Source organism: Crocodylus siamensis, chromosome 11, assembly GCF_052110815.1.
Source record: "Crocodylus siamensis isolate JL-2025a chromosome 11, ASM5211081v1, whole genome shotgun sequence".
Classification (NCBI taxonomy): Eukaryota; Metazoa; Chordata; order Crocodylia; family Crocodylidae; genus Crocodylus; species Crocodylus siamensis.
Window position 1 is genome coordinate 60,055,354 of NC_143405.1, and position 27,653 is coordinate 60,083,006.

The 27,653-nt window shown below is 45.4% G+C and overlaps 1 protein-coding gene across 16 annotated transcripts in view; it reads left to right on the top strand.

The window, feature by feature from the left end:
* FOXP1 (forkhead box P1) overlaps nucleotides 1–27,653 on the top strand; it is a 442,295-nt gene that overhangs the window by 294,086 nt on the left and 120,556 nt on the right. For 12 of the 16 annotated variants that reach the window (XM_090021540.1, XM_090021542.1, XM_090021541.1 and 9 more), the window contains one exon: nucleotides 20,055–20,192. In XM_090021540.1, the coding sequence (XP_089877666.1) occupies nucleotides 20,055–20,192 (138 nt within the window). Of the gene's footprint in view, nucleotides 1–6,058; nucleotides 6,185–6,401; nucleotides 6,917–20,054; nucleotides 20,193–27,653 lie in introns of those variants that run through there. The other 4 variants (XM_090021554.1, XM_090021549.1, XM_090021552.1 and 1 more) reach the window with 4 other exon arrangements.

The window sequence follows — 27,653 nt, forward strand, 5'->3', positions numbered from 1 at the left end:
ATGGGGGGCTCCCCTGCCTTCTGGGAGACTGTACTTCACTCAAAGCATACTGCCACTTAGAGCTCTTTGTGGCTGGAAAATGTCTTTTTTTGGTAACCTTCTATATTGTACTTTTCTTAGGGAGAAAGAAAAATAGTTTTGTTTTTTTTAAAATATACAACACCCCCCTCCATTCTTCAATTGACTATACAAAAATCTTATTGCAGTATTTATTCCAAACCTGCACACACAATGTTCAGTCAAGGAGAAAACAGCAAAAAACAGTTGTTGATGGACTTAGCAGAGAACTGGATTAAATAAGCATTAGTCTACTGAAGCTGATTACAGGAATATGAAAATGCAGTATCTTAATGGTACATATTTTCATGTGGCAGCTCAGTTGCCTTTCATTTTGCAGCTAATATGTCTATTCTTATGAGTCATTTACTTCTTTAATTACCTTTTGCAGGCAAGGCACCATGGTATATTAATGTGAATGATTTTTACTGCCAGTTTATCATACAATGCCCCAGAAGTTGAAAGGCATAATTGACTTGGAAGAGCAGCTCATGAAGGAAACAATATTTAGTTGACAGTTTTCCTTGTACTCTCTGTTGACATTTATGAGTTTACACTATGCTAAAGGAGTAATAAACACAATTTTCTTTCAATAACAGGAAAGAGTAGTTTCTAAAATGCATTTGTGGAAAACAGATTTCTTCATTTCTTGAATAATATAAAATAATGTATTTCCCGTGATGAGACGCATAGAAGATTGTCAATTGAATTAAACCTCAGAAGGTGCTTTTATAACCTGCCTTAGAGCATTAAAAGGTATTAGGGTGCATATGAATCAAATCAGTTTAATGAATATTTAAATTATATACACATTTGGCTACATCCTATTCAGATCTGGGTGGTTAGATTATTTGGCAGCCTTCTCTTCCCTTTCAAGTGCAGAAGTTTTGGGGGGCAATGTGCAAGGGAAGACACCCCGCTTGCAGAGGTAGGAAACACAAGTCTAAGGACTGTCGATAAGGAAATCCTAACTCCCAAATTATTCAGTAACTTCCCATAACTGTCCTAAAGTTATAAGATGGAGAAAAGTTTATAATACAGGGTTGCAATCTGTCAAAGCCCATTTTGTTTCTGGAATGATTTTTTTTTTTTTTATTCATTTGACCTTGTCAGACAGCAAATTCTTTTTTTAATACGTCCAAGGGATCGCACTTAGGTATGATTAATCATCCTCTCCCGCTTTAATTAATTTAAAGGCACACAGGCGCTGCTGGCTGGCGTTTTGCTCCTCTCCACTTCCACCCGGAGCGTGCGGGGATGCAGACGATTCCCTGGCCGGCGGGGAGAGAGTTAAACTTTTCTCGGTTTTCCGCGATTGTTTGCAGTTCAGCCCTCTGCAACATAATGAAAGTTTTCTAGCCATCTGTTGTTAAGCTGGCGGTGAGCAAGGCCAGTATATCCAAACAAAGTCCTGGCCTGCTGTAAACTGAACCTGTCAGTTTAGCATAGCTTTGTTGACCTCCCCAACATGCAGGGCAGCCCGTGGTACCAGGCACCGACTGTGTATATAGCTTAGTAGGGAACTGCTTGGGGGGGGGGACCGTGTTTACTTTTTCTACTTAGTGTTCCTCCCACCGGCTTGAACTAGTTTATACTAAATCTCTAAATTGACACTGTTTTTCCAGTTTTGAGCTTTTTGGGTTGCCAGCCCGCCCCCACCCGATGACAATCCACCGTCCCTGGCCATTAGGGGCAGTTTTTAAAAGTGCACGTGTGATGCTGCCTCTTGGTAGGAGGGGGGAAAAAGGCATGTTCACACGTATCCCAGCTTGCTTTGCAGGCTGCTGTTGGCATCTCTGTTTTGTATTATTTAAGATCAATTGTTCCCTTGCGTCTTTGTTTTGAGACTCAGGGGCAAGGTGAAGCATCGAGCGCTCTTGCGTGTGTTGTCTTAATGTAAAGCAGCCATTGCATCTAGGAGTGGCTGGGACCAGGCCTCTTTTGCTTCTCTTTGGTTTGGTTTTGTTAGGTGATGCTATCGATTTAAGATATTACAGAATTTACAGCTTGTCTGCGCAAAGTCCCAGAGATCAGGCCCGAAAAGCCTGGACCGCAGGTATTGTCTTGCACAGCTTTACTTGGGCTTTACTTTGTTTTCTTCCTTAGCTGTACTGTCTCCTGGCACTTCCATCCGTTCCTCAAATTTTTCTTCCCCTTTTTTTTTCCTTCCTGAGTAAATTTTAGCTTGCTTGTTTCTTTTTGTTTGCGAGACAATCTACAATGCTTTATCCTGCATTTGAATCCAGTTACGACCATGGTTAAAAGACTGGTAACAAAGCTCAATGCGTTTGCACAGGGAAATAAGTATTACCTATTGCCAGTGTTCGTTTTTTGGACCAGACTTACAGTAAATACTTTTGTGTGCTAACCTCTGCCAGAATTGCTTTTTCTGTTTTGTTTTCTACCCTTCTGCCTTACAAAATTAGGCATTTTTTGGCCAGTCCATAACATTTAGTTACCACCAGGTTCTTGGAAACCAGTCCAGTTTTCTCTGATTTCACAATACTGCAGTTCTTAGGAGGGATTTTGCCTGTGTAAGGACTGCAGACTTTGGTTGCGTGTCCCAGATACACTGTCTGCAAAGGTAGAAAAGCACATTGTTCATGGCCCTTATTAAAGATATTCCAACCCATCCACATCTTCGTGGTGAGTATCAAATATGTTGGCGGCACCTCCGTGGTTTAGAGCAGTGGTTTGAAACCTTTTTTATTTATGGACCTCTAAAAAAAAGTTTTGAATGGAGGTGCGGACTCCTTTGGAAATGTCTAATGGACCATAGTCCTCTTTCACGGACCCCTTAGGCATAGTCTGTGGGTCCCCGGGGTCTGCAAACTACAGGTTGAAAATCACTGGTTTAGAGAGAGAAAAGGTGGAGGCAGTTTCTGGTTAGTAAAAGTAGGGTTGGGGCTGGTCAGTTGACTGGTTAAATATTGTCAATTGTCAATAGACTGCATATTTTTTTGATTAGCCAAAGATAATTTTACAAAAAAATAAACCAACCTACATTTTTGTAGTTTTCTTAACAGAAATATGATTTGTTTTCTTGTTTTTAACATATTAATGGGAAAATTGTGCTTTTTCTGTGTATTATGTAGACCTATTGGCAGGGGGGTTTTTTTTACAATTTTTGACCAATATTTGACTAGTCCATTAACCAGACCTTATTTGACCGGTCAAATACCCAACCCTAATAAAAAAGCATCTCTTTACCTTTATTTTGAACACATTCAGTGCTTTTCCACATCTCCTGCAAGAAGGCCCAGAGCTTCACAGGTGATGGGGTATAATATATGCGGGACCAGCCCCCATCCGTGACGTTTCAAATCGCACTCCCTGCCATATGTCTCGGTGGCAAAGCATATGACAGCGGCGAGAAACGCTCGGTTTAAAATTCAAATGACGGCACTTACTAGGAAATCCCATGCAGCCCTAATCTGTTGGTTAGGTGACTGACACACAAAGTGCTTTTTTGTTTTACGGTAAAAGAAAATGCATTCAGGATAGGGTTTCTGGTACAAATGTCAGGTGCGACGCAATGTATGCTCGCTCAAAAAGTCGGGCAAATAACCTTGGCATTTAGGACGTTGCCTTTTTACCAAATGAAATTGTATTTTGTTTTTAAAAAGGAGGACTACATTAAGAGGTCACCTATTAGCTGTGTTTTTGCTGGCTGTCTGAAACTCAGCTCTACTGTCTATTAAACTCAAACCACTATGTAAACATTCCTGTGTTGTTCCTGGTCTCTACAATGGCCAAGGGGATCAGGTTTCACCTGCCTGCACATCTTCAAGCAATTAGAGCAATTAGCTTGAAGCCATTTCACATTCAAGGTCTACTGTGACATTCAAGTCCAGAAGAAGTCTGGAAAGAAAAGGAAAAAATAGGAGGAGGAATATAGGATGGCCACTGTTCAAAGCGCAGGAACAAATCAATGTGCTTTTTTGTTTGTACCCACTTAAGATGCTGTGTTGTGTAGTTTCACAGTAGGTATGCCAAGTTATTGTTTCCAAAAAAAAAAAAAAAAAAAAAAGCATCCAGTCATTATTTAATCTGGATGCTAAAGTTTTGTTTATAGGTTGGGTTGGGGAGGTAAGGGGAGAAGAATAGGAACCTGTCTTTGAATAGCCGGTATGTGAAAATGGTACGCCGTTGGTCTTATTTACTGGCATGGCTCCTGGCGTGTAGATCATATTTTTCCTCTAATTTACGTGGGGATTTATATTTGATGTTTACATTGTGAAACGGCGCTCATTCTGGTAAATGTATCAGTTACAATGACATTCAGCACTGAGTTTAGTGATTGTAGCAGTAAGTCTTGAAAGCTGCTATTTTTTAAAAGGTTGGAGCAGATTAGTGGTGACCTTAAAAGATTAAACTAGTACAGTTTAAAGATAAATAATCAGCCTTTAGCACATTAGATAGCTACATAAGCATGACAGAAGGTGACTTTCTTACCACAGTTTTAGAATCCAGGAAGCATTTTTACATTTGTAACTTGGCTACATAGGAACAGTGTGTTTTTTGCAGAAAGCAAGACATAAACTGATTATAACACTTCAAATTGGTTAATGCAGTTTTAAATCCACAGTTTTCCTGTTGGTTTATTATGCAGAAGAGGCTAATTTTAAAAGCAATGCCTACTGCAAAAGAAGATCTTGCTTTGCTGTCCCGGAGGGTATTCTTAATCAGAAATAACCGCAGGCTAAATTATAATCTGGAATCCGGCTGCCCTTTAACCTAACGCTGCCTGCTCATTTGGTGTTTGTTAACAAACAGCTCTAAGTACAAAATTGTTTGAGAATTACTTTTTCATTTCATTTGCTGACTTCAATTAAAATAAGAAGCTTATGGGGAGGGAAAATTAAAAATGTATGGACTTCCTGAGAAATCATCAGCAGTTATTTCCTTACCGACGTCTCCTCCAGTAGTGGGCTACAGATGATTTTGCATGTGTAGTTCAGCTGAAATAAAATCTGTACTGGTGGGAAGAGGGGGGGATTTCAGTGTCATTCCAGTAACTTACTACTTCGGAGAACTGGAACTGCAGCCTAAGACACGTGCGGGCTAAAATAGTGGCAAGTTCCCGTGGAAAAGGTGACTCGGACGTCTGATTTCCTATAGCGATTTCTGAAGTCGTCTTCGCAGCCTAGCTACACGCGCTGCGTCACAAAAGGTGACGTTTTGTGTCGCGAGAAAAAGATTTGGCGTACCTTCAGTGTTCGATTAGCACTGAATTGAAACGTGCGGTTGGCACATTAATTGGGGCGTTTAAGGTGAGAAGTGCTGAGTTAGTGCCGGCTTGCCCCCCCCCACCCCTTAAGTTGACATGCTGCAGCGGAAACGCTGTGGTGCTTAGAAAGGAGGTGATGCCTCTGAAAAGCAACTCTTTCCCATTTTTTTTCTAGCCTAGTCTTCTGTTTCTATGATCTGCCTTTTGAACTGTTTTTGTGGCTGATCAGTTCCACCTAATATGTCTCTTGATTTCTGCTATTGTAATACTCAGACGACATGCTGTTCTCTTCATTTTTATAAGCTTTAGATGCTCCTGCCTGTCATACTCTGGCGGTTTATCTTCAGCGTCTGGATTTGCTTTCAGACTTGCATGTCTATCAAGCTGCTGTTGCTTTGAATGTGAGATCAAAAGAAGATGAATTCCAGTAAAAAATTTCCTTGTATGAAGAAAAGATTGGGGCCTATGTAAACATCCCACTGACAGCTCCCAATGAGTTATTTTAGCAGAGCATTAGCACCCAGAATGACAGACAGCCCAAGACTACATGCTAAATAACAAATCAGTTCCTTCAGCGGCAGCAGCACGTTGCCACAACAGCAATACATTTTCTAAAGGAATCCTGTTCCTCTTTTTTTTTTTTTTTTTTATTATTGAATATGGCCGTTCGACTGTTCATCTCTTTGCAAGCTGCCTCAGAGTGCCAGTCCTAGTTTACTTTTCTTGACAATATCTGTGTCATGTCACCAGGATGACACAACACAGGACTTGGATAATTGGGAGGGGAGGCAGTTCGTTAGTCATCTCGTGTTAAATAGGTAGTTTGTTTTGGTGGGCGAAAAGAAAATGCCAAGGAGAAAAAGCACGTTAGACTCCTGAGCGCCTGCTCCTCCGATGGTAGGTGCAAGTTTTGTTAGGGTCCAGTGTTGCGGGGGGGTGGTCTTTGAACAATTCGGGGCAGCTTGAAAAATAGCCAGGAAGTCTGGCCAAGGCGGAGAGAGAGAAACGTATGGCACTGCAGAGAGCGGGGAAGTCCAACTTGCCTGAAATCTGAATTTGCCTAGCTGCATAAATGAGACTTTATTTTATTTTATTTTTATTTTTTTGCTGCTGTTGGGGCATAATTAGTTCTGTATGTTTCCGCCTGTGGACGGGGAGCTTTCACTAACGCCGAATTAATAGCTTTTTATTTTTATTTTTTGGGGGGGGATGGTGTGAAACTCCAACTCTGAAATTACCTGCAAGCCCCAACCGCCGCCTCAAGTTTTGGAAGTGAAGAATTACTTAAGGAATTTTTGTGGTTTCTTTGTCGTTTAATAAAAGCAGACGTTGCTACTGTGGAGGCAAGCCTCCCGTTGTTGCCTACAAAGGGCACTGCTCCAGTGTGTTTTCCCTTCAGTGTGTGCTTCAGCTGCACAGCACTTCCTGTTTATTCAAACATCTTTTTACCATTCTTCAACCCCCGCTTCACAGAAACAGCCAGAGCACATCTCCAGCGAGAAGACGGAAATCTAGAGGCAGACAGTAAGAGCTCACTCGGTTCAACTCTTCGCTTTCTCTGTAAGCGTGCAGAGGAAAGGCACATGCAGCTGGGATTGAACTTTTAACTTGCTCTCTTCCTCCGCGGAGGTATTCTTGCAATGTAGGGACGGTTTTCCTTGCCTGGGTCTTTAGAGCAAAATAGGACGGTTCAGTGTGTTTACTGCCGGGGGGGGGGGGGCATCAGAGGGTCTCCCTTCCTCCGCCCTCCCTCCCTTTCCCCCAAACTCCCCTGCTCTGATTTTTAAAGACTTTTTCCTAGTTCTGCCTCCTCTCTCCTGCCAGCATCTCCGGGGTGTAAACAGTTGTGCCCTTCTGGGAGCTTAGCCTGCGTGCGCTCGTGGTGTCTTGTGTGCTTTCCTATCACTTTCATAAGTTGGAGGTGGGGTGGGGAAGGAAATGCAGCATTTGTTCTTTGCAAAACGAGGGAGGGGGGCTTTGAGTCCGTGTCTGGAGAAAGCATCTTGTTGTTGTCGTTGTTGGGTTTGGTGTGGTTTCCCCCAAATAATTTGCCTCGTGACCGCCACCGTTTGTGAACCCGGCTCGTTAATATTTGTACCAATTTCATGCTAATAAAAACCAGGCTGCTGAAACAAGCATGGCTATTATCTCATTCATATTACTATTGTTTAGAGCGGTGGTGCTACAAAAGGGAAGGGAAGGCACGCTCACTTTTGGTGATGGTTGTTAACTTTCATGCGAGGGGCTTTCTCTCCGGCTTTTCATTGTTAATGATGAGGGGCGCTGTGATCCTCAGCCTGTTTTCAAAGAGACCATTGGTTCGCTGTGTACGATGTGTTGCACCATGTATGCTGGTTTTATCCATGCTGTTCAAGCGACTGACTTAATAAACTATTCACTATTTCTTTGCTATTTCTCCCCCTCGAAAGTCTGACAAAATAAATCGGTAAGTATTTGGGGGTTGGTTGGTTTGTTTGTTTTAATGTGATCGATCGTGGCATTCATGTACTGGCTCTAAAACATACGAGGAAATGGAAAATATGTAGCCTGCCCTATGGAGAAAACCCATCCTCACTGAGGCTTTCTAGCTCTGTGAGGTCCTAATACACTTTAAAAATTTCGACTGTAAAAGCCCGTCTTAGAAGAAGAGAGCAAGGGAGAAATCAAGCTGTGTATTCAGCCAAACCGCAAGTACAACAAACATATTTTAAAAATATATTGCGAGGCTGGCTTTTTTAATGTTCAGAAGTTGTTCTACTTTGCAGGGAGGGGGAAAAAAAAAAAACCCGGTGTTTGCAACTGCCTTAAGGACAATTTGTTTAACAGTAGGAGTAATTGCATGGGGAAAATGGAAAGAGTGACTGAAGTTATTTACTCAGATGTTAGTGTAGGTGTGGGGCAGAAAGCTCTCTGTGGGAACAGTGGGCTGCTTTTCTTGGTATCTTAGTCTATTTGATGACCATCAAATTTCCCAGCTCGCTGGTTTTTGTTTTTTCTGGATGGCATGTTTGATTATTTATCAGAAGGGAAAGGGAGTAGCTGAAGCAAATAAACATGTGACCAGGCTGTGTTTTGTTTTCCACTCAGAAGGCCATGCCCTTTTACAGATATACAGAAAATAATAAACGCATTGTTTTATGATAAAAGGAAATAATGTGTGTCATATTTCCGCCCCCCCATCTCAGTCGGTTAACCCTTCGTGCTCATACCTCCGGACAGGTTTACCACGGGGAGGGGGAGGTGTAAACAATATTAAAAGCAACGGCTTTAATATTCTTTCCATAGTGGAGCGTGTCCAAAGTTTCTTTGCAGCCATTCGGATTTGCTGGGCTTGTTGCGTAGTCGTTGCTACTGCTGCATCTCCAGGGTCCTTTTATTGCCTCGTGGCCCAGGTGGCCGAGTCAAGCAGAAGCACTTGCAGTCGATCCAGAAAGATGCTGAGTTGGGAGCCAAATCCTGCCCATTTTGTTACGGCGCTGCTCCAACCACTTTTACAGCGTGCGGCGGGGTGCAGCCCCTTGTAGACACCCTCCCTTAACACAGCTCTTGTATTAATGCCGAGTGCAGCACAGGGCGAGCGCTGGAAAAAACAACAACCAGCCTATGAACTGAATGACTGTCAAGAAATAAACTGGGGTTTTGCTTGATCTCTGGGAAGCAGGTTGCATGTTTTACCTGCTTTTACTAGATTGAAAGGAGCAAGTTAAGACTGCCATATGCATGAAAGGGAACTGAGACGCACTTTGTTTCCCATTGGGCAGGTAGGTATACATTTAATAGACGGGCCGGCTTTCTGAATCTCCCTTTGTCTCTTCAAATCGCGTGTCGGCTCCAGCAAGTTTCTGAGCCCCCCGCTTTTATAATATACTAAGCGACTTTGGGCTGGACCTCAGATGTGCTCTCTGGTGTGTAAGGGTCATTCTTTTCAACCAGGACCCGATTTACATTCACCAGACAGACCCAAAAAAGAAAAAGGTCTGGCTTTTTAAAGTTGCACGTGCATATACACGCTGATGTCGGTAGAGGATCCAGAGGGCAGAATTCGGGGATGAGCGTACGGGAGGTGGCTCGAGGGAGTCTCTTTGGTAAATAAGGCGCTGCTTTGGAAGGACGCCGTGGGAGAAGTGGCCAAGTGGGCATTGAAGCTTGGCATTGTAGATTTGGTGGAGGAGGAAGGAGGTGTGACACAACTCAAGGGAAGAGAAGCAGAGAGATGCTGGCAGCCCAAAAGGTGGTAAGGACCAGAAGCGTGATTTTTGCTGCGGTAAAGAGAGTCGTACGGTCAAAGTGATGGGTCAGGAAAACGTTGGATGACTCGGAGGAGAGAAGGGGGGAGGTTTGAAGGTGGCAGAGAGAAGAGGGGGGGCAGTCGTCAGGATGGAGACCGTGAGTTTTTGATATGTAGGCCAGATCCAGGAGACGCTGGAGCAGGATTCACACCCCGCATGGATTCGTGGCTCTTGAGCGATGGGGAGAGTCTAAGATGACACCCAGGTCCTGGGCCTGAGTCATGGAGGTCTCAACTACCACAAGGAAGAGATAAAGGAATGGGAATGCTGGGGTTGTCATGCCAGGTGGGACCTGTAACCCGTGCCCAAGCCACTGCCCTTCTCAATGGTTGACTAGAAGATGCAAGCAACTCCAAGAGTGAAAGGCTCTAGAATAACCTGCTCATCGACAAAGTTTTGCCCCAACTTACGATAGTTAGAGATTCACTTAGGCTTTGAAACATGAGGCTTTTTACCTTCACTTTGTTTTTGTTTTTTTAAAAAAACCTTTTCTGGGGTAGATATGACTCTTCTTATTATCATTAGCAAATGTCTTCCCCTGTTTTGAATCCTCCTTTACTCCTGGCATCTGTGATATCTTGTGACAGGCCGTTCCAGAGGATAATTATCTAGCGCTCCATTTTTGTTTTTTTTTTAAAAAAAAGGAAGAACCATCTTCATCTGTTTTAAATTTGTTGCTGTCCAGCTTCATTGAATGTCTCCTTTCTCTTGTATTATGAGAAATAGCCATGATTTGTATACTTTTATCAGATCCCCTTTAACTCATCTCTCTCTAAACTAAACGGTCCCAGACTTATCAATCTCTCCTCAGACCTTCCTAGGCTTCTAATCATTTTTGTCACGTATGCCTTTACCATTCCCTGTTTAAAATAAGATTTTTAGAAGTGAGCATACTCTTGCAAGTTAGTATGTCTGTTAGGTTGCCGCAGTGTCTTTTTGATTTGCAGTATGATTTTTCCACCCCGTTTTTTGTGTACCTGCTTGGTCCCTCTCTGAAGTGTGTGGCAAAGGTGTGCCCAGTGATGGCCACGTGTGCTTTGCATCAAATTTAATTTATACCTAGTAATATGTGCAATCGATTTTAATGTACCTGGAGTTAATTGTGCAAGCAGTTTACACGTGCTTTCTAATAGTACCTGGATTTAATTGCCATTGCTCTTTCCTCTCAGTTATCTTGGGTCCCTTGGAGGTGCGTATGGGCTTTACAAGTCGTATCTAGCCTAAATAATTGCAAGTCACCTGCGTTGCTCCTCGCTTTTTCCTGATTGCTGACTATATTGAGCTGTACCGTGTTCATTGTGAACAGCGAGGCATGGCAACGTGGTTGTCATGTTGAAAATCCAAGGGGAGTTTATTCCATGAACCTCTGAAGGCCATTTTTGCCCCGTTATAGTTTTCATAGATTTTATAGACATTAGGGCTGGAAGGGGCCTTGGAAGATCATCGAGTCCAGCCCCCCCGCTCGTATGTTTTTGGAACGTAGATTTAAAATGTGTTCACTGTCCTCTTGACTACAGGTAAGGCATCTGTTACCTTCCCTCTCCATTGAACTACATTGATCTAGGGGGGATTTTAGGTGTACAGAGCTGTTTCTGTATGATACATCCAGGGCTCCTCTATGGATCCAGCTTAGTAGGCACTTGGGTCTCCAGCCTGAAGCCTAAGCAGGACCTACAGGCCAGTCACTCGCCATTGAAGTGTTGAATTTCATCAAAGCCTCTTTTTACCAGCACAGTCCCGCTGTACCTAGCTAACCAGTATCCATCCCCTTGGTAAAACCCACCTATCAAGGGAAGTCAGTGCACCAAAGAGATGTAGTGAGACGGGGAGCAGGTGAAGAGCTGAGTGTAGGGTTGGAGCTGGGAGAGTCCCACTACCAGAAATCTCCCTGCTTCTCTTGAGCCTGGAAGGAAGACATGGGGAGGTGATGAAGAGTAGAGGTAATCCGTGGAGGAAGTAAGGGAAGAAAAGATCAAGAGCTGAGGGATAGGAAAGGCAGAAAGAGAAGAGAAAAGGTAGAGAGGAGGCACCTGATATGTTTTCCTGCTAGGTCGGGGTGACGGAGGCATTGCACAAGATGGGCACAGGTGCTGGACAGGCGTCTGCCTCTCGTTTGCATCTTCTGCATTGAAGTCCTCCTCTTGATTTCATTTCCTTCCCGTCTCGTGGGTTCTCTTTACTTCCACTTCCAGAGGAAAAGCATTACCCATGCACCAGCTTTGCACTTCTTCTGCAGACTGCCTCGCTCCCCGTTGCGTTCCCCGTGCTGCCGGGGTCCCACGGACATCGGGGGCAGCTGCAGCAGGGCTGGGCTCCAGCATCGAGCCTCGCGCTGCTTGTCCTCCCACCACTGCTCCTCCATGCCTGCTGCTCCCGGAGAGGGGAAGAGCCGTCAGACAGGAATAGAGCAGGAGTGGGGGTGGGATTAATGAACTCTTAAACCTCTAGGACATCCAGACTTCAGAGCCGGCTGATCGCGTTTTCCAGCTCCGGTCCAAGTAGTGTTGGAGGATGGTTGGGGCGTAAGGAAGAAGAGAAACGTACTTCTGTCTGAAACATGGCCAGGAGTTTTTATAGGTCTAACCATGCAGGTATTCAGCTCCCTATTACTCACTTAAGGTCAGCGAGGGGCGAGGTCGCGTCTGCCTGCCACCTGATGACGTTGGTACTTAGACACTTCCGTCTCGGCACTCGAGGGTAGGTTTTCTCACACTGTGAGCACCGGCCTTGCTGATAGAGGGGTATTTCTGTGGCAAAGACCCTCACCCCCAGTGAAGGACATTAGAAGTACAGGAACCAAAAAAGGCCCAGCAATGCTGATCTGTAGTACAGCTCTTTGTAGACCCTCTGCTGTGTGATGCTGCAGTTCTTCTAGAAATTATTGACAGCCAAGATAACGAGCGCTGAATGGTGTCGTGTATAGGGACTGGCGTACAGCCTTGGGACTAAGGGGCATTCTGGTTGGCGGCTTGTGTCCTGAAACTTTCTTTATGCTCTTGAGGGTCAGAAAATGGGGATTTTCTTGGATTCCCTGTGCATGACTTCTAGCAGGAGGGCCTCCTCCTGCATCTTTCAGGGGCACCTCAGTGTTTTTTCCTTGACGGTGGCTCATTTTGCTCGCTGGGCATGTCTGGTGTTTGCATGGAGCTTGCAAGAGTCTCCTTGTCCTTTGCTGTTGTTGATCTTTGAGCCGATGCCCAGGGTGCACGGAGCTGCCAGTGGTGGGGAGGAGGAGAAGATAGTATGTGGCTGCTCTGGGGCTCTTTTGACAGGGCAGGGAGACGAGAGGGTGGGCTCAAGCAGAAAATTGGGGAATACAGGACTTGAACGCTTAAATCCCTAGGCTGTCCAGCCTGTCGGTACACTCACGCCAGTTGCTGCCTCTCATGAAAGTGTGGTTGGGCTGGGTCCTTATAACTGTGCTGTTACAGGTACAGTAGTCTCCTGTTTCATTAACAGCTTATTGATGTGAATATTTGGCCCTGCTCTGTGAAAAGAGGAGCTTGAGTTCATTTGCTTTGAAAATAATAGGCCCTCACAGAAAACCAGTTTGAAAGTCACTGCCGAGCTATATTGGCTTCACTGGAGAGACATCTAGCAGGTGCCTCCATCAGCTGGACGCTTGACGTTTTTCCGACACTGTTTTCCTAGAAATCAGGTATTTGACATTTAAACAGCGCTTCTATTTAAAAAAAAAAAAAAAAATGGTACCCCTCTTTTCCCAGTACACTTCTCACCCTCCAATCCCCTTCCCAGACCAGTAGCTTGTACTTCTTGCAGTTACTACAGTTTTATCCTGAGAGCAGACTTTTGCCCCACAGTCTTGCTTTTTATACCTCTAAAACGATTGTAGGGATTGAAAGATTGAGGTCCCTGCAGTGAAAATGTGAAGTTACAACAGTAACTTAAGCTCCAACCCTAACAGGGATTTTTGAGCAAAAAATAAATAAAAAGTACAGCGGACTAAAATTACCCTGTCTGTCTTGAAATTAATTGTACCAATCGTTTCGGATGGAGATGTTGTTCTCGTAGTGCAAAATTGGGACGTGTGAAATGGTTGTCCTGTTGGTGGGTGCCTTTCAGTGGGAGCCCCGGGATCTTTGGATGCCCGATGCTGTTCGAGCCTCCATGGGAAAATTGTTGGTGGTTTCAGAGGCCCTAAAACTTGGACCCTAGTCAGTCCTTGTTTCTGGAATGTCCCTAAAATATAGGGCTTTTTGGTTTTATTTTCTTTCTCCAACCCTGTTTTGTACAAGTCAAATCTCCCTTGTTGACTATTTTCTAAATGGACAATAGGAAAATATCAGAGAAGTAGATAAGCTGTAGTTTCTCTTGTGCTTTAGAGATCATGAAACAGGATCAAGATAGTCCCTCAGTTGGTAATGAGTCATAAAGCCTTTCGTTTTATTCGTCATTTCAAGTATGTCCCGTGTTGATTGTGACCACAAATTGTTTCTGTTTATAAAATTGTGACTGTATTTAACTGGTGTGCCTTTACTCTCCTGCCTCAGATTTCTGCATTTTGCCAGGTTTGGATGGCAAGGTACAAAATCGTGGCCTTTCTGTTCCTATGGAGAGGAAAAAACCCCGTGTTTTGGGGGCTACTTGTAAGCTCTTGGTGTCACGGGCTGGGTTTTCTTGGTACGTTTAAATAAAAGCGCACTGGTTCATAACTGGCCTTCTGTGCACTTCCGCAGTACAAAAATGAATGGCAAGAAATACAGTGCAACTGAAACCCCAATCTAAAATGTCAGTGCGATGGCTTTAGAGGTCCTCAGCTTGTGTAAATGCTTACTTAGTCCCTTGTGTGTGAGTCACATACCTACTCACTCTCCTGGGTTCATGAGCAAACCTTGACTTGGACACACTCACCAGCAAGTGCACGCTTGCAAAAGGGCATCCGCACTGCTGGACGGTTGGGCAATATAACTCTGCTTTCTTGAAAAGAGTGTGATGGAGAAGAGGCAACCACTTCATTAACGCTGTTATCATGCTTCAGTGGTAAGGTGTAGCCAGAGCCATGCTTTTGGGCTTGGCAGGAGCAAGTATCGAACAGGTTAAATACTCTAAAGCACTGCTCTCTTGCACCGTGCTCAAGGGCAAGGCAGATGAGACCGGTGCAGAGAAGCTCCCACAGATGCTTTGTATGTTGTAAGTGTGCAATGGCTAGATTTAGTCCTGGCTTCAGTCTCCGTGTCTGACAGACTGCCACCTTTCACCAGAGCCAAATTCACAAATAGAAAGTGCTGCCAGCTCCTATGGGAGGCTTTATTAACATGCAGTCCTGCTTGTGGATCTCGGGGCTGAGAGACTCAATTCGCTGTCAAATTAATTTCTCAGGAAACCCTCGCGCAGCCGCCTTCCCAAGCTGGCCTGCAAGTCCCAGTCCTGCCTCGGCGTGGTTGCCGTGTCTGAGGCAGGGCAGCGATACGGTTTCTGAGCTGGCTCCGTCCTGGGTCTCTCTTGTCAGCTTGCATTAAAGGAGGAGTGTGGGTGTTAGGATGGTGGCCGTCCACCGGGGTTGGATGGAGATCTGCAGATTAATTTCCCAAAGGCACGCCAAATGCACTGGAAGTGGGTTCTGTGGGAGGGAAGAAAGAAGGCCAGCGCATCCCTCCCCAGACCGCCAGCTCTTTCTCCTCCACGCTCCTCTCTCCCTGCCCCGCATGTGCAATGACTGTCGATGAGACTCGGAAATGACAGGGACGGGCAGGCTTGATGGAGGGAGGGCTTGACAAGAAAATCAAGGCAGGCTGCGTGACTCAGAATGACTCGCCTCGCTTTATTGCTAGAGACAGAGGAGCTACTCGGGGCAGGCTGGCAGGGAGCGCTGTCCCCGGGTTGCTGCTCCGAGCAAAGCTCTGCCTTTTAGATCCAGCATCGTTCGGTCTTTCCCTTCTCTTATCATAAAACGCTATCTCTGCTGAGGGAGGCAAAGCACGGAGGAGCGGAGATGGGGACGCACTGTTCGGTGCTGTCCCTGACGCGCAGGTTGCACTGTACCACCGTGCTCCCTGTCCTTTTACTGCTCCTCCTGCCCACTCAGCCTTCCTCCCCCTGCCTCCCACCAGATTTTGGGACTTCTTGCGGTGTCACACTAACCCCCAACCCCAAACGCCACGCGTTCTGGGTGCAGGACTTCTCCTTGCGCTGTCACACCAACCCCAAACACCACCCGTTCTGGGTGCAGGACTTCTCCTTGCGCTGTCACACCAACCCCAAACACCACCCGTTCTGGGTGCAGGACTTCTCCTTGCGGTGTCACACCAACCCCAAACACCACCCGTTCTGGGTGCAGGACTTCTCCTTGCGGTGTCACACCAACCCCCAACACCACCCGTTCTGGGTGCAGGACTTCTCCTTGCGCTGTCACACCAACCCCCAACACCACCCGTTCTGGGTGCAGGACTTCTCCTTGCGCTGTCACACCAACCCCCAACCCCAAACACCACCCGTTCTGGGTGCAGGACTTCTCCTTGCGGTGTCACACCAACCCCAAACACCACCCGTTCTGGGTGCAGGACTTCTCCTTGCGGTGTCACACCAACCCCCAACCCCAAACACCACCCGTTCTGGGTGCAGGACTTCTCCTTGCGGTGTCACACCAACCCCAAACACCACCCGTTCTGGGTGCAGGACTTCTTGCGCTGTCACACCAACCCCAAACGCCACGCGTTCTGGGCGCAGGACTTCTCCTTGCAGTGTCACACCAACCCCAAACGCCACGCGTTCTGGGTGCAGGGGCTCCGGGTCTCTTGCCACTTGGTGCAAAGCGGGCAAGCAGCGGTTCGATTCTGCCTTCATCCCAGCAAACGCAAGGGACTTGGGGGGAGCCTGCTGAGGAAGGTGGTGGCCGTGTCCTTGCTCAGGCATAGCGCTAGGGGACAGAAAGAGGCTTGCTGCTGCCCAATTCCCTCAATGCTCTGCCTGACCCGTTATTTGTCCGAGTGCTGGGCTTGGCCAGGGAAATCCAGCTGCAGGGCAGGACTCTTCCACTTGGAGGGAGCAGCTTTAAGGCTTCATGATCACAGCCATCACCTAGTCTGGCTGCAACCAAGTTTCACGGCCAGCTCAAGTAGAAACCAGGCATGTCTTGCACAGCTAGTTGTTCTGGGAATCTTCAAAAATTTCTGGCAGCCAGTTTTCGTTGTGCAACCTCTCAGCTGCCAGAACGGATAGAATATGATCATATCACATGAAATGCATGCAGGGCCTGCTATAGCAACTGTATTTCAAAGAGACAACACATATGGTGGCTGGTTCTTTTTGGAATAATATCTATAAGTTGATGATGTTTTATTCAGAAAGGCTGTAGCTTGAAAGGTTAGGGATGTGCTGATTGTTTGATATATGATTAAAGCAAGGCTCCCGTGTTTTTTTGGGGGGTTTTTTTTTGGCCTATTGAATCTAATTACAGGGAACTAAAATGATCATTTGATTGCACATTTATCTGGAATTATTCTTCTGCAGAGCCAGTCTTAATAATATATAATAACATGTTGCGCTTGTACTGTATGGCGCTTCTTGTCTGAGAAACTCGGAGTGCTTTACAAGTATTCATTAATTAAATAAGCCACACAACACCCTAGTTAAGTAGGTGAGTATTCTTTGCCAGTCTCCTTAAGCCTTGAAGAAATATTTCAGCTGCTCCTGTTTCACCTTTAAAGGCACTTGGAGCAATTGAATAGGATAATACAATACAAATAACATTTTGTCTTTACCGCACGCAGCACCTTCCACCCAAAGGTCTCTCAGCCATCCTTGTGTTTTATTAATTGGTGGCCAGCAGAATCTTTTCATCTTGTAGGTGAACTACTGGAGGAGCCCTCGCACGTACGCACGCAAAATTGCACAGATGAGCTGATTTGTGTGTGTGTGGTTGACAGCGTCTTGCATTTATTGCCCCCTTTAAGGATCGCCAGCCTCTGATGCACATGCACATCCACATGGCATTTTTTAGATGTGTGCGGAGCTCTGACTACGCTTCCCCCCCCCCGTATTTAAAATCTGGTTTCATCTCTGGTGGAAGTCACAGCTGAATTTAAAATCTTTCTGAACAAATGGAGATTTGTTATTGAATCATGCACTGACAGCAGTGCAGTCTAGGTGAGAGGAGGCAGGGTGTAGCACAGGGGTGGGCAAAATGCGGCCTATCTGGCCCGCAGGACCCCTAAACAATTTAGAAAATTAATATTTATCTCCCCCTGGCTGCCTGTCACGTGGCCCTCGATGGCTCGCCAGAACTCAGTAAGTGGCCCTGCGCCCGAAATAATTGCCCGCCCCTGGTATAACACTTTCTAAAAGAGCGGTGGTCTGCCTGCAACATGGGTGCCACGAGGGGCCACAAGTAGCCTCTAGTGACGCGTGGCAGATCAGGCAGCACAGTAACTTGACAGTGCAGGGAGCAGAAAGCAGAGCATCAGATCAGTCAGGGAGCAGGCAGCCAAGCAGCAAAACAGGCAGAAGAAAGGTATTGGAGTGGCACTGGGGGAGGGTGCAGTGCTAATTTGTGGCACGCTTGCCAAAGCGGTTGGCCCGCTCGGTCCTACTGCTATGGCAAGCAAGCAGTTTGGCAAGCGCTTCGTGACGCTCTCGGCCCAGCGCCCGGTTCTGTGAGCTCGGTGCTTCCAGTGAATCCCGGGCACCTGCTTTTCCCACCGGCGTGAAGAAGAGGGGCAAGGAGGGAAGAAGAGCTCGAACTGCTCGGGTGCATGGTTCAGAGCGACACCGAGCAGCTGGCAGATGAGACGGTGATCGCTGTAGTGTAGCCAGCGTCCCCTTCCTCGCAGCCAGAGGCCAGGAAGAGAAGTTGTGAAAGCAGACTACACTGGCTGTATGCCACCGAGGGATTCCCTCACTCCCTGCTGGCCAGTCGCGGAGGCTGTCGGGGCCCCCCTTCGTGCTTCTCCCGAGTGTCTGTGTTCAGAAGTAAAAGGAAACGATCTTGCTGCGTTTGAGGAACTGTCCCGAGAGCTGCGAGGGGTCCTTACCACCCACCAAAATCACCTAGCCCCTTCACCTGCCCCGCAGAACTGGGCACAGATCCCCATCCCTGCCCGGTGCGGTGCGGTGCGCTTAGCACTCGACACTTAGGAGAAACTACTCCTGCTCGAGAGAAACGGCGAAGCCCCTAAACGAATTTAACTCCTTAATTGAATATGTATTAATTAATTAGCTCAGGGAGCATCTGCGGGAGGAGCGTGGCAGCCTCTCTCCCTCCTTCCGTGTAGGCATCTTGCAAAGGGACAATTTTTCTTGTTTTACATTAATGAAGTCTTCAGTCTTCCCACTTTTTTACACCTACACATGTACTGAACGTCTCCAAGGAGACGAGGAAACCCGGAGTCCGGCGATGGTGAATCCTTCAGTGCGACAGCAGGCTAGAGTCCCAGCCACGGTGCCAGGCATCTCAGCGTCCAAATGCCTCCGCAGACGGGCTTTGTCTCCCAGCTTCTGGCACACGGGCCGTCTCCGGCGTTGGGCCTGACGTGCTGGCGAAGGAACCGAGCTTCTTGCCCGTGAGCTTGACAGGAGGGGCGTCGTGCCCCTTTGCTTTTCCCACTTCTCTCTCTCCTTCCCGTCCTTGCCCCCGCCACAGAGGACCCATGGACCCAAAGCCCCTTGCACAGCATCAGGTGTGCACTTCCTCATACTCTTCCAGCCCTCGACCTGCCTCTGATGCTTACCCCAGGCATCGTGCCTCACCTGCAAGTCCTGTCTTGGAGGCGTTGCTTTTTTCTCTCGTCCCTTTGCAGTCGGCCCTTGAGCTCTCTGCCAGAGTCTGTCTTTGGGGTGTGGGATGCAGAATATCCTCTCCCGGCTGTTGTTTTCCCTCACCCCTTGCTTGCAGGGACCGCTAGTGACCAGTAATGATTTTCGTGTGCTCCCTACTAGACCTGTGCAGCTCAAGATCTTGCATTGTCTTCCCCTTGCTGGATGCCACTGCCTCTGGCTGCTCTGCTGTTGCAGCAGACAGCCCACACAGTAACAGCCTTCCTCAAAGAGAAACTCCTATTTGACTACCTTGGTCGGCTCTAGACCACTTCACCCGGTTGGAGAAAAAGGGCACGAAGACTGCCACAGTTTGCAAAAGGACTCATTGCCTGATGAGACATATTCCCATTGCATAAAGCCCTATAAGCTCACGTTAGTCCCCCCTTCAAAATCTGTGTTTGCCCCTGGTTACCATGCAGTCCTATTTCCCCTGTAATTAAAATGAGAAATGGCTCTGGTGTGTCATATCCTTATGGGTAAGCATTGAGTTTTTTTGGCGGGGGGGGGGGTTCCTTTTTTTTTTTTAATGGAAGTCACTCTTCTCTGAGTGCAAACACGCCTCAGGATTTCTTTGGGGAGCACTCTTCTGGGAGGTGAACCGGGTCTGTTGTTCAAAGGGATGTTCTGATCAAATAGCACACATGCAGCTTCCCACGTTCGTGCATGGTACAAACTCCCTTTTTTTCCCATTTATTTTCTTCCAGGCTCTTCAGGTGGCACGACAGCTTTTACTACACCAGCAGCAGCAGCAGCAGCAGCAACAACAGCAGCAGCAGCAGCAGCAGCAGCAAGTTAGTGGATTAAAGTCTCCCAAGAGGAATGACAAACAACCAGCCCTTCAGGTAAGAAGAGTGAATGTGTGCACATGAGCCTCTGCATGTACCTGTTGTTAACCAAAGCTGCAGAGCAGTGCAATATTGAAGTTAACGTGAGATTTGTAGAGATGCTCAGCTGTGGCCTAATTTGCTCCAGCTGAAGTTTTAACACAAAGGCTCCTGTTGACTTCAGTTGGAGCAGTGAAACCAACACCAGGCATTTTAGAAAGCCCACCCATAAGCGCAGCCTGATTGAGGATGGGTGGAGCGGTTTATCGCAAAATTGAATGGGTCGTTGTTCCAGTATTGCCTTCCTGCTGTTGTGGTTATGCTCAAAAACCGTTCTGTTTACACCCCGGGTTCACCCAAACTGTTGATCTGCTTTGGCAACAGTAACGCAGTCATTAGGGCAGCTTATCATCAGTGTGATTTCTGCCCCCCAGCTGTTGTCTGCTGGCCTCTGGACATATTCAGGGATGAAATATTTGTAGCCCCTTCGAGGAAACCTAAATATTATCAGCTTGTTACAAATTCAGGAGGGTACAACCAGGTCCAAGTAAGATGCATGCACAAACGTGTCTCGGGGGGCATATCCTGCTGTTCAAGATGAATATGTCATAGGAGCTAGAGATCAGAAACAGGTGGTAGGTCACCCAGGTGGTGCCAAGGTGGGATTGTGGTACCTAAGTTTTTTCCATTATGGTCACCATGCTAGTGTTTTCACTTTCCTGAGGACAGCTGTTCTGCACTATGTCACACTCCCAGTGACTTAAGAAAGCATCCTTTTCTTAATGTCTGGTAACAAGGTTTCCGGAAGTCAGTGCTGTAGCTGAAGTGCAGTGACACCAGAGTCCTGTTGTTGGGCTCTTCTCTCACTGTTGTTATTATCTGATGCTCTGCCTTTGTGGTTCAAATTTATTTTGGTGCTTTTCCGTTTGTCATCGTTACACAAAAAGTTGTTGAACTAATGTCTGATTTGCACTCCTGTCCCTCTGGCAGCATTACTGCTCCTGTGCCTTTCACTGATGACATGTGTTTCAGATTATTTAGTCCCTAAAATGTAGATTTTAGATCTTTAAAGATGGAGCAGAGCATTGGAGGTCAAATCAGAAACACGTAAGTCTGTGAGAAGGTGAAGCTTACGGGCCACAGCCTTGTTTGAGCAAAGCTCTCAGTGACTTCAGTGAATCAGGAATAGGTCTGCATTGCAGGATATGGCCCAGTCAAGAGCACCGGTAGCAGTTATGCAGCTATGTCAACCTCAGAGAATTTGGAAAATACTGATCTCCATCCCATCCCCAGAAGGGGGAAGCCTGATCTGTAAATAGCAGTTTTGGGGAGGGAAACTGAGGCAGGCAGGTTTAAGGGACCCTCTCCAGACTGTAGGAAAGGATATGTTTTAGAGGTGAAATTCAGACTCATGCGTTCCTGGCTCCCGACGTGGTGTGCTGTCTTCTGGACAACGCCTGCCTCTTTATAGCTGCACTATTATTCTTTTGGAAAGTCTGAACTGTTTTGTCGTTGGGCAGGCGTGCGGTTTATTGGGAGCGTAGAGTGTCGCAAGCCAGACCGTTACATTAACACTTCCAAAAATATTTTATTTGGTAAATCCATAGCAGCTCCATATGCCTTTTAATAGACTCTTCCACTGGGGACATTTTTAATGAGAGATTGTGCCGGCTAGGTCCAGTGTCAGGTACTAAAAGAAGTGCTTTGTTGTGCAGATGTCTTAAGAATAGCTCCAGAGGATGAAATATGACTGTGTTGACCTTTCAGCTGTGAGCTTATTTGTCAGGATTCAAATAAGTTGAAAGGATCAAACCAAACAGTTTCCGTAGTCAGACTGGGAATTGTGTTGCAGAGGTCAACAGTGAAGGCCACATCGCAGATTCCATAACATAGCCAATTGTTGGTACATATTAAAGTACTGGAGCAGCTCCTGCAGTCAGAGACACAATTAAAATTCTAATTTATTAATGTATACAGAGAGCTGGCCTGGCCTGTCACTCACTGATTCAAATGACTGCCCATTCTTTTTTCCCCTCACTCCTGGAGCTTTCGCTGTCTTAAACATACTGCAGGTCCTCTTGAATATAACAGACCCTGAGTGCATTGGCAAAATGCAAGCGTATTATTAAAAGAAAATACTAGAGTGCCGGGTAGAAATTGTTGCGGAAAATATATACGCACCCCTAATCTGTCTGATCACATTGCTCTGAAAGGAGGTATCGTTGCTGACAGTTTACAAAATCAGTCTGGATGGTTTTTGTTCCAGAAATCTTCCAATCTTTTTTATTGAAGCGGCGAAGCAAGTTGTCCTGGCATTTAATAAATAGATGTGCGCTTTAATTTCTTTGGGTCGCTCTGGTGCTTACTAGATAGATTTGATTTTTTTTTTTTTTCGTCCCTTAAACTTTGTAGCTCCCATGCAGTAGGAATATGGTGGAAATTACAGAGCTTGCCTTTTTTTTTTTTTTGGTACCTTGCAAGGGCACTGGTGGAAACCTCCTGAACACGTGTTGTGCAGAGCGGTGTTTGCACGAAATGTGGGGGGAAGGGAGGAAGTTAATCCCGAATGTTGGTTCTGCTAATAAGACACTTGGTGGCTCTGCCCACCTCTGAGTTCATGAGCTGACAGGCAGGGAGGCGAAGCCCACTTGATCAGAATACCGAGTGTCGTTCGCACACGTACGATTTATGGTGGCTGCAAAATATTGCTAAGCGAGATCTCTGTCAGTCCCGGGCTCTCTAATTTAATACTGGCTGGCAGGCTTTGTCATGTAAACTGGACTGGCACAAACAGATGCGGAAAATTAATCTAGTACGTTGCTGCGTGGCTAATTTGTTACCACCTTGCTGTGGATAATTTCTCGTATTTCTGGTTATTCACCGCCATTTAAGCACATTTTGATCTCATTGGGACACCGTACTTGGAATAGCTTTCCCATGAAAACGGGATCCCGCAGAATGCCTTGCAAGAGGCCACTCCCTGACCTTGATAACTACAGTCGGAGAGACCTTGCTTTAGCAAATTTTAGATATTTTGACAGAGATGCAGAGATGTGCGCTGCCGATGGTTTAATGAACCCCCAAATATACTGTGACTCACGGTCTGAGCCTGTCTCGCTCTGCCTTGCTTTACATTTGGCAGGGACCTTCTGTTTCGCAGGCAGATGAGACAAACGGGAGAAAATCGAAAGTTAAGGACTGGGTTTACTAACCAGCAATTGGGGAAAAAAACGTTTAAAAAAAAATGTCAAACCTAGAAAAATTAGATGAGGGATGGGAAGAGATTAAAGCATCGACAAACTCGTGCCATAGTTGTCAGCATTCCTTGAAATATTTGGAAGAGAACGTTTTAGCAGTTCAGGCATGCTTTCAGACCTTGAAAAGTCAGACACTTTTTTCTTGACTAACACAAATATATCCCTACGTTAATAGATTTATTGATTAAAAGTTGGAGCTTTAATTGCCGATTCTCTGAGCGATTTATTCATTATCGTTCTCTAAGCGTTTTTAGCTACTGGCTTGAATACACAGGTTGGAAACAAATCAAGAGACACATTTTTCTCCCAAGAAAGAAGTGCATGTGTGTTTTGGCAACACTAACAATAATTTTTCTTAAAGAAGTAAATGTTGTGTGTTGCATTGAACCGACTGTGCGTTGGACACTGGCTGGAACCAGATTTAGAAAGTCATTGGCTGGATCTTGCATTTGAAAGTAATCCATTGGTGGTGGTTGTGCAGGTTAAACAGTATATGGCATGCCATGGATTTAGTATGCAAAGGGTGATACAAAGTAGTGGTATTTACCAAAATTGGATCTTTTCGCTGGTTGGTTGAAAATAAATTTTTCCATTCAAAATTTGGCAAAGTTTGGGGGGCTGGGGGTTGGGAGGGGTGGGAATGCCTTAATCCTTTCATACTGATGTTATGTAAAACGTGCATTAGGCTGCACTTCTGTCTAGCTGCCACCTGCTGTGTCATCTTGGTGCCTCTTTTCAATATAATAAGGAGCAGTGGAGGGCAAGAGCAAAAATCAAAAAGAAATGTAGAAATCAGCAGTCGCTGGAAATTTGTATGCGACTGCGGTTTTTAATGGCACTTTCCTGTAATGCAATTAGAAATTGTTAGCCTAGCAGCCCAATAACCAAGGGTGAAGCGAAGGATATCCTTCTTGCTGGTGTTTCTCTTGCAGCAGTTGGCATAACTAAATTCTGCGGTGGCATAGGGATTTGCGTGACGTACACTTGTGTGTGTCAGCGGTGTGTTCAACTAGAGACAGAGAAACAAAGGTAGCTGATGGCAGGTCATATAGCAGCTGAATAAATGGGCAGTGATTTTTTTTTTTTTTTGAAGGAATGCATTTATTTTTTATTCTTACATGTACATGTATGTATTACGACTGAGTTGGATTCTATTAAAATCCATAGGAATTTCGATGAGGACTTCAAGAGGGCTAGGATTTCCTCCTTTCCGGTTTCGATGGCTTCCCTTGTGAACATTTCAGCGCCCTGCTTTTGAATCCTTCACTTTCTATATATTGCATTTTATTTATTTATTTTGAAGCTGGCCTTTGCTGGTTTCTAGGAATGGGCTTTATAACTCAATTTGCTAATCATAAAACTGGGCATCAGTCAGCCCACAGTGCCTGTGTGAGCCGCTCAGGATCACCGACCCCTAGCAGTCCAAAATCGGAGCCAGTTCTCCATGAAAATCGTATAAATGGCTTAAAAATTCTGAGATAATAAAAGCGAGGGGAGGGGGCCTTTGTTGCTGTCTGGCTTTTTGAGCTTTTAGTATTCACATCTTCCTTCTTTTTCTACCAAATACGAGGCCAGAAACGGACTTGTTTTTCTTTTAGGTGAAAGCTGTGATTCTCATCTGAGTATATGCCTCCAGCAGCTGGGGCCTTTAGAAAGCACTGAATATCATTGAGAGTTGGCAACACAGGGCACCGAGCAGTCGTTTTAGATCCGGGTAACCCGAGACCTACAGATAGGGATTTTTTAGTGACATCTGCCCAAGATCACGGCGGCTCTGATTTGCAAACCCCCATTGATTTCAGTAGGACATAAGACACCCGCGTGTTACTAGGGATCTAGGCCGGAGTGAGGTACTTGCAGAGCGGGTGGTATAAAAACCATGGTTTCTTGTTCGTAGTCCCCTGCTATAGCAAAGAGGCCACCCTGGACTCAGCTTTTTAACAGGTCCCCCATGTAGGTTAAGTGTTTGCCGGTGCCTTTTTTTTTTTTAAAAGCCATTTATAACCAGATTTTTTTTTTTTTTAAAGCAATTTATAACCGAATTGTTTGGAGAGGGGTCATAGGGCGAACTGCGTGTTGGAATCGGGCTCGGAGTTTGTTATAAACACCATGGAAGAAGAAAACAAATGAAAGCTACTTGACTGGTCAGAAACGTGCAAATTGCTGACAAAATGACACATGTAATTAAGAGTGCTCCTGCCATTTTACCTTGTGGTTTACACCTACGGTGTTGAAGAAAGAGAGTGACTCCCACCTCGCTAATTACCATTATCACTGAAATGGTAGGGTTTGAGTCATTAGTTCCATGTGCATTTAATTAGAGGAAGGCTGAAATTGGATTTAACTTATTACTTTTTCATGGATCACTTTCTTGTCATCACTTCAAATTGGATTGCAGCCCCAGGTAACTAATTATGAGAGCCACAGGATCAAGAGTGAAAAAAAGGTAATTAGGAATAACACTGTTGGACCCTTGCTGATAGTCCACTTGTGCTTTGGAAAAAAATGAGAGCAGTATTTTGTAGTATTACAGATTAGGGAGTTCAAGGTATGCACTATTGCTAGGAATCATGGGAGCCTGCCACCTCCTATAGTGGTTTATATGATGTACAGCTGGGCTGAAGATGTTATATCGACATGGGTCCACAATCAGCTCCTTAATACCTAGGTTAAACTTGTAAAAGCAACAGATTGGTTGTAGGTATGAGGCATCTCCACAACAGTGTAGTCAGGGGTCCTTACATATATGATTACAACAAAGCTGTCAAGACACTTTTGAACCTTAGTACCGAGAGGTTTTTTTTTTTTTTAAGTACAAGGAGTTGGAATGGGAAGCAAATTAATGGCCACACAAACGAGCTGAAAAGATCATTCACGTCTGACAGAAAGATATGTCAATCAGTGCCACAACAGTGAGGTTCATGGTTTTTATATCAGGAATTTAGTCAGCACTTCCAGCATGCTAACATCAGGGCGTTGCTTTTCTTATTGTTTGGTAGGAGTTTTCTGTTTTGTTTGTGATCCTGTAGATAGGATTGCTAAGTGCTGCTTTCTTTAGATAGTCCTTTAAAACAGATTGTTTTATTTCCATGCGCAGGACAAAATTCGGAACTGCATGTAATGGATTTTATTAACACAGTCTGGAAAAAATGTTGATGAGAGTTCAAGGATGTGAAAAGATTGAAATGTAGAAGTGCCCAGCACTGAATGTAGGGAAATCTGAAAAGTAATTTCATTAAGCAAAGAAATCTATTGGGCAGGGATCCCTGCAAGGAGAGACTGCTTTGGGAGCTAATGATATAGCAAGGAGGTTACCCAACTAATTTTTGCCATTGAAGAGCAAAAGTTTCTTAATTCCTTGCAGCAGTTTAAACACAGACACCGTTTCCTTAAGTTGCTTAAAACGGCTTTTAATGTTTTGTTAATGTAAGCAAATATTTGTGACTCGGTCTCGGTTAAGTGATGCTTGCTTATTATTTCCTGATGCAAGTAAAATATGGGAAATTATGTGCACTCCAGGCAAAGGATACCAACAGCCTTCAGAGCAAGAGAATCCAGTGCTAGAAATGAAGTCTGTTATGCTTTATATTCTAAAATAAATCTAGAGCTTAAAAATATCACCTTTAATACAGAAAGAGCGAGCCTTTTAAATGCATCTTTAGTTGATTTAGAGTTTTTCTACATAATATTCATCTGTGGTTGAAAAGGGAGCAACCTCAGGTCAAGTGATGTAGTGTTTCCATTTTACCATACGAGTCTCACTGTGTGTGATAAAAGCAACCCCCTTTATTGTGTAAGGCTGCAGGAATTTCTGATGAAGTACAGAGGTCACTTTTCTGTCAATTTGAGTAGGCAGCATTTCAGAACTACTGTTGGCGGGGGGGGGCATTGTTTTTTTTTGTTTTTGTTTTTTTTCTTTTTTCATGTACCCTCCCTTGCTTCTCCCCCAACACACACATGCGCTCCTACAAGCAACGGCACTATTCTGAAATGCATGCACAAGAGTACTCCAATCTGCAGCTTATTAGTGCACGGCGCTGGAGCCGATCCAGTGGTTAGAAAATTTCCCGGAGCCTAGAATAACAGCAGTTGGTGCAAGTGCCACAGAACAGAAGTGACAATGAGGGGCAGCCCGGTCGACTTGGCAAGATGCCCAGGCAGGAAAGCCAGCTGAGATACTAAAACAAGTGAATACGGCAGTGGTGCATATGGGGTATGCTTG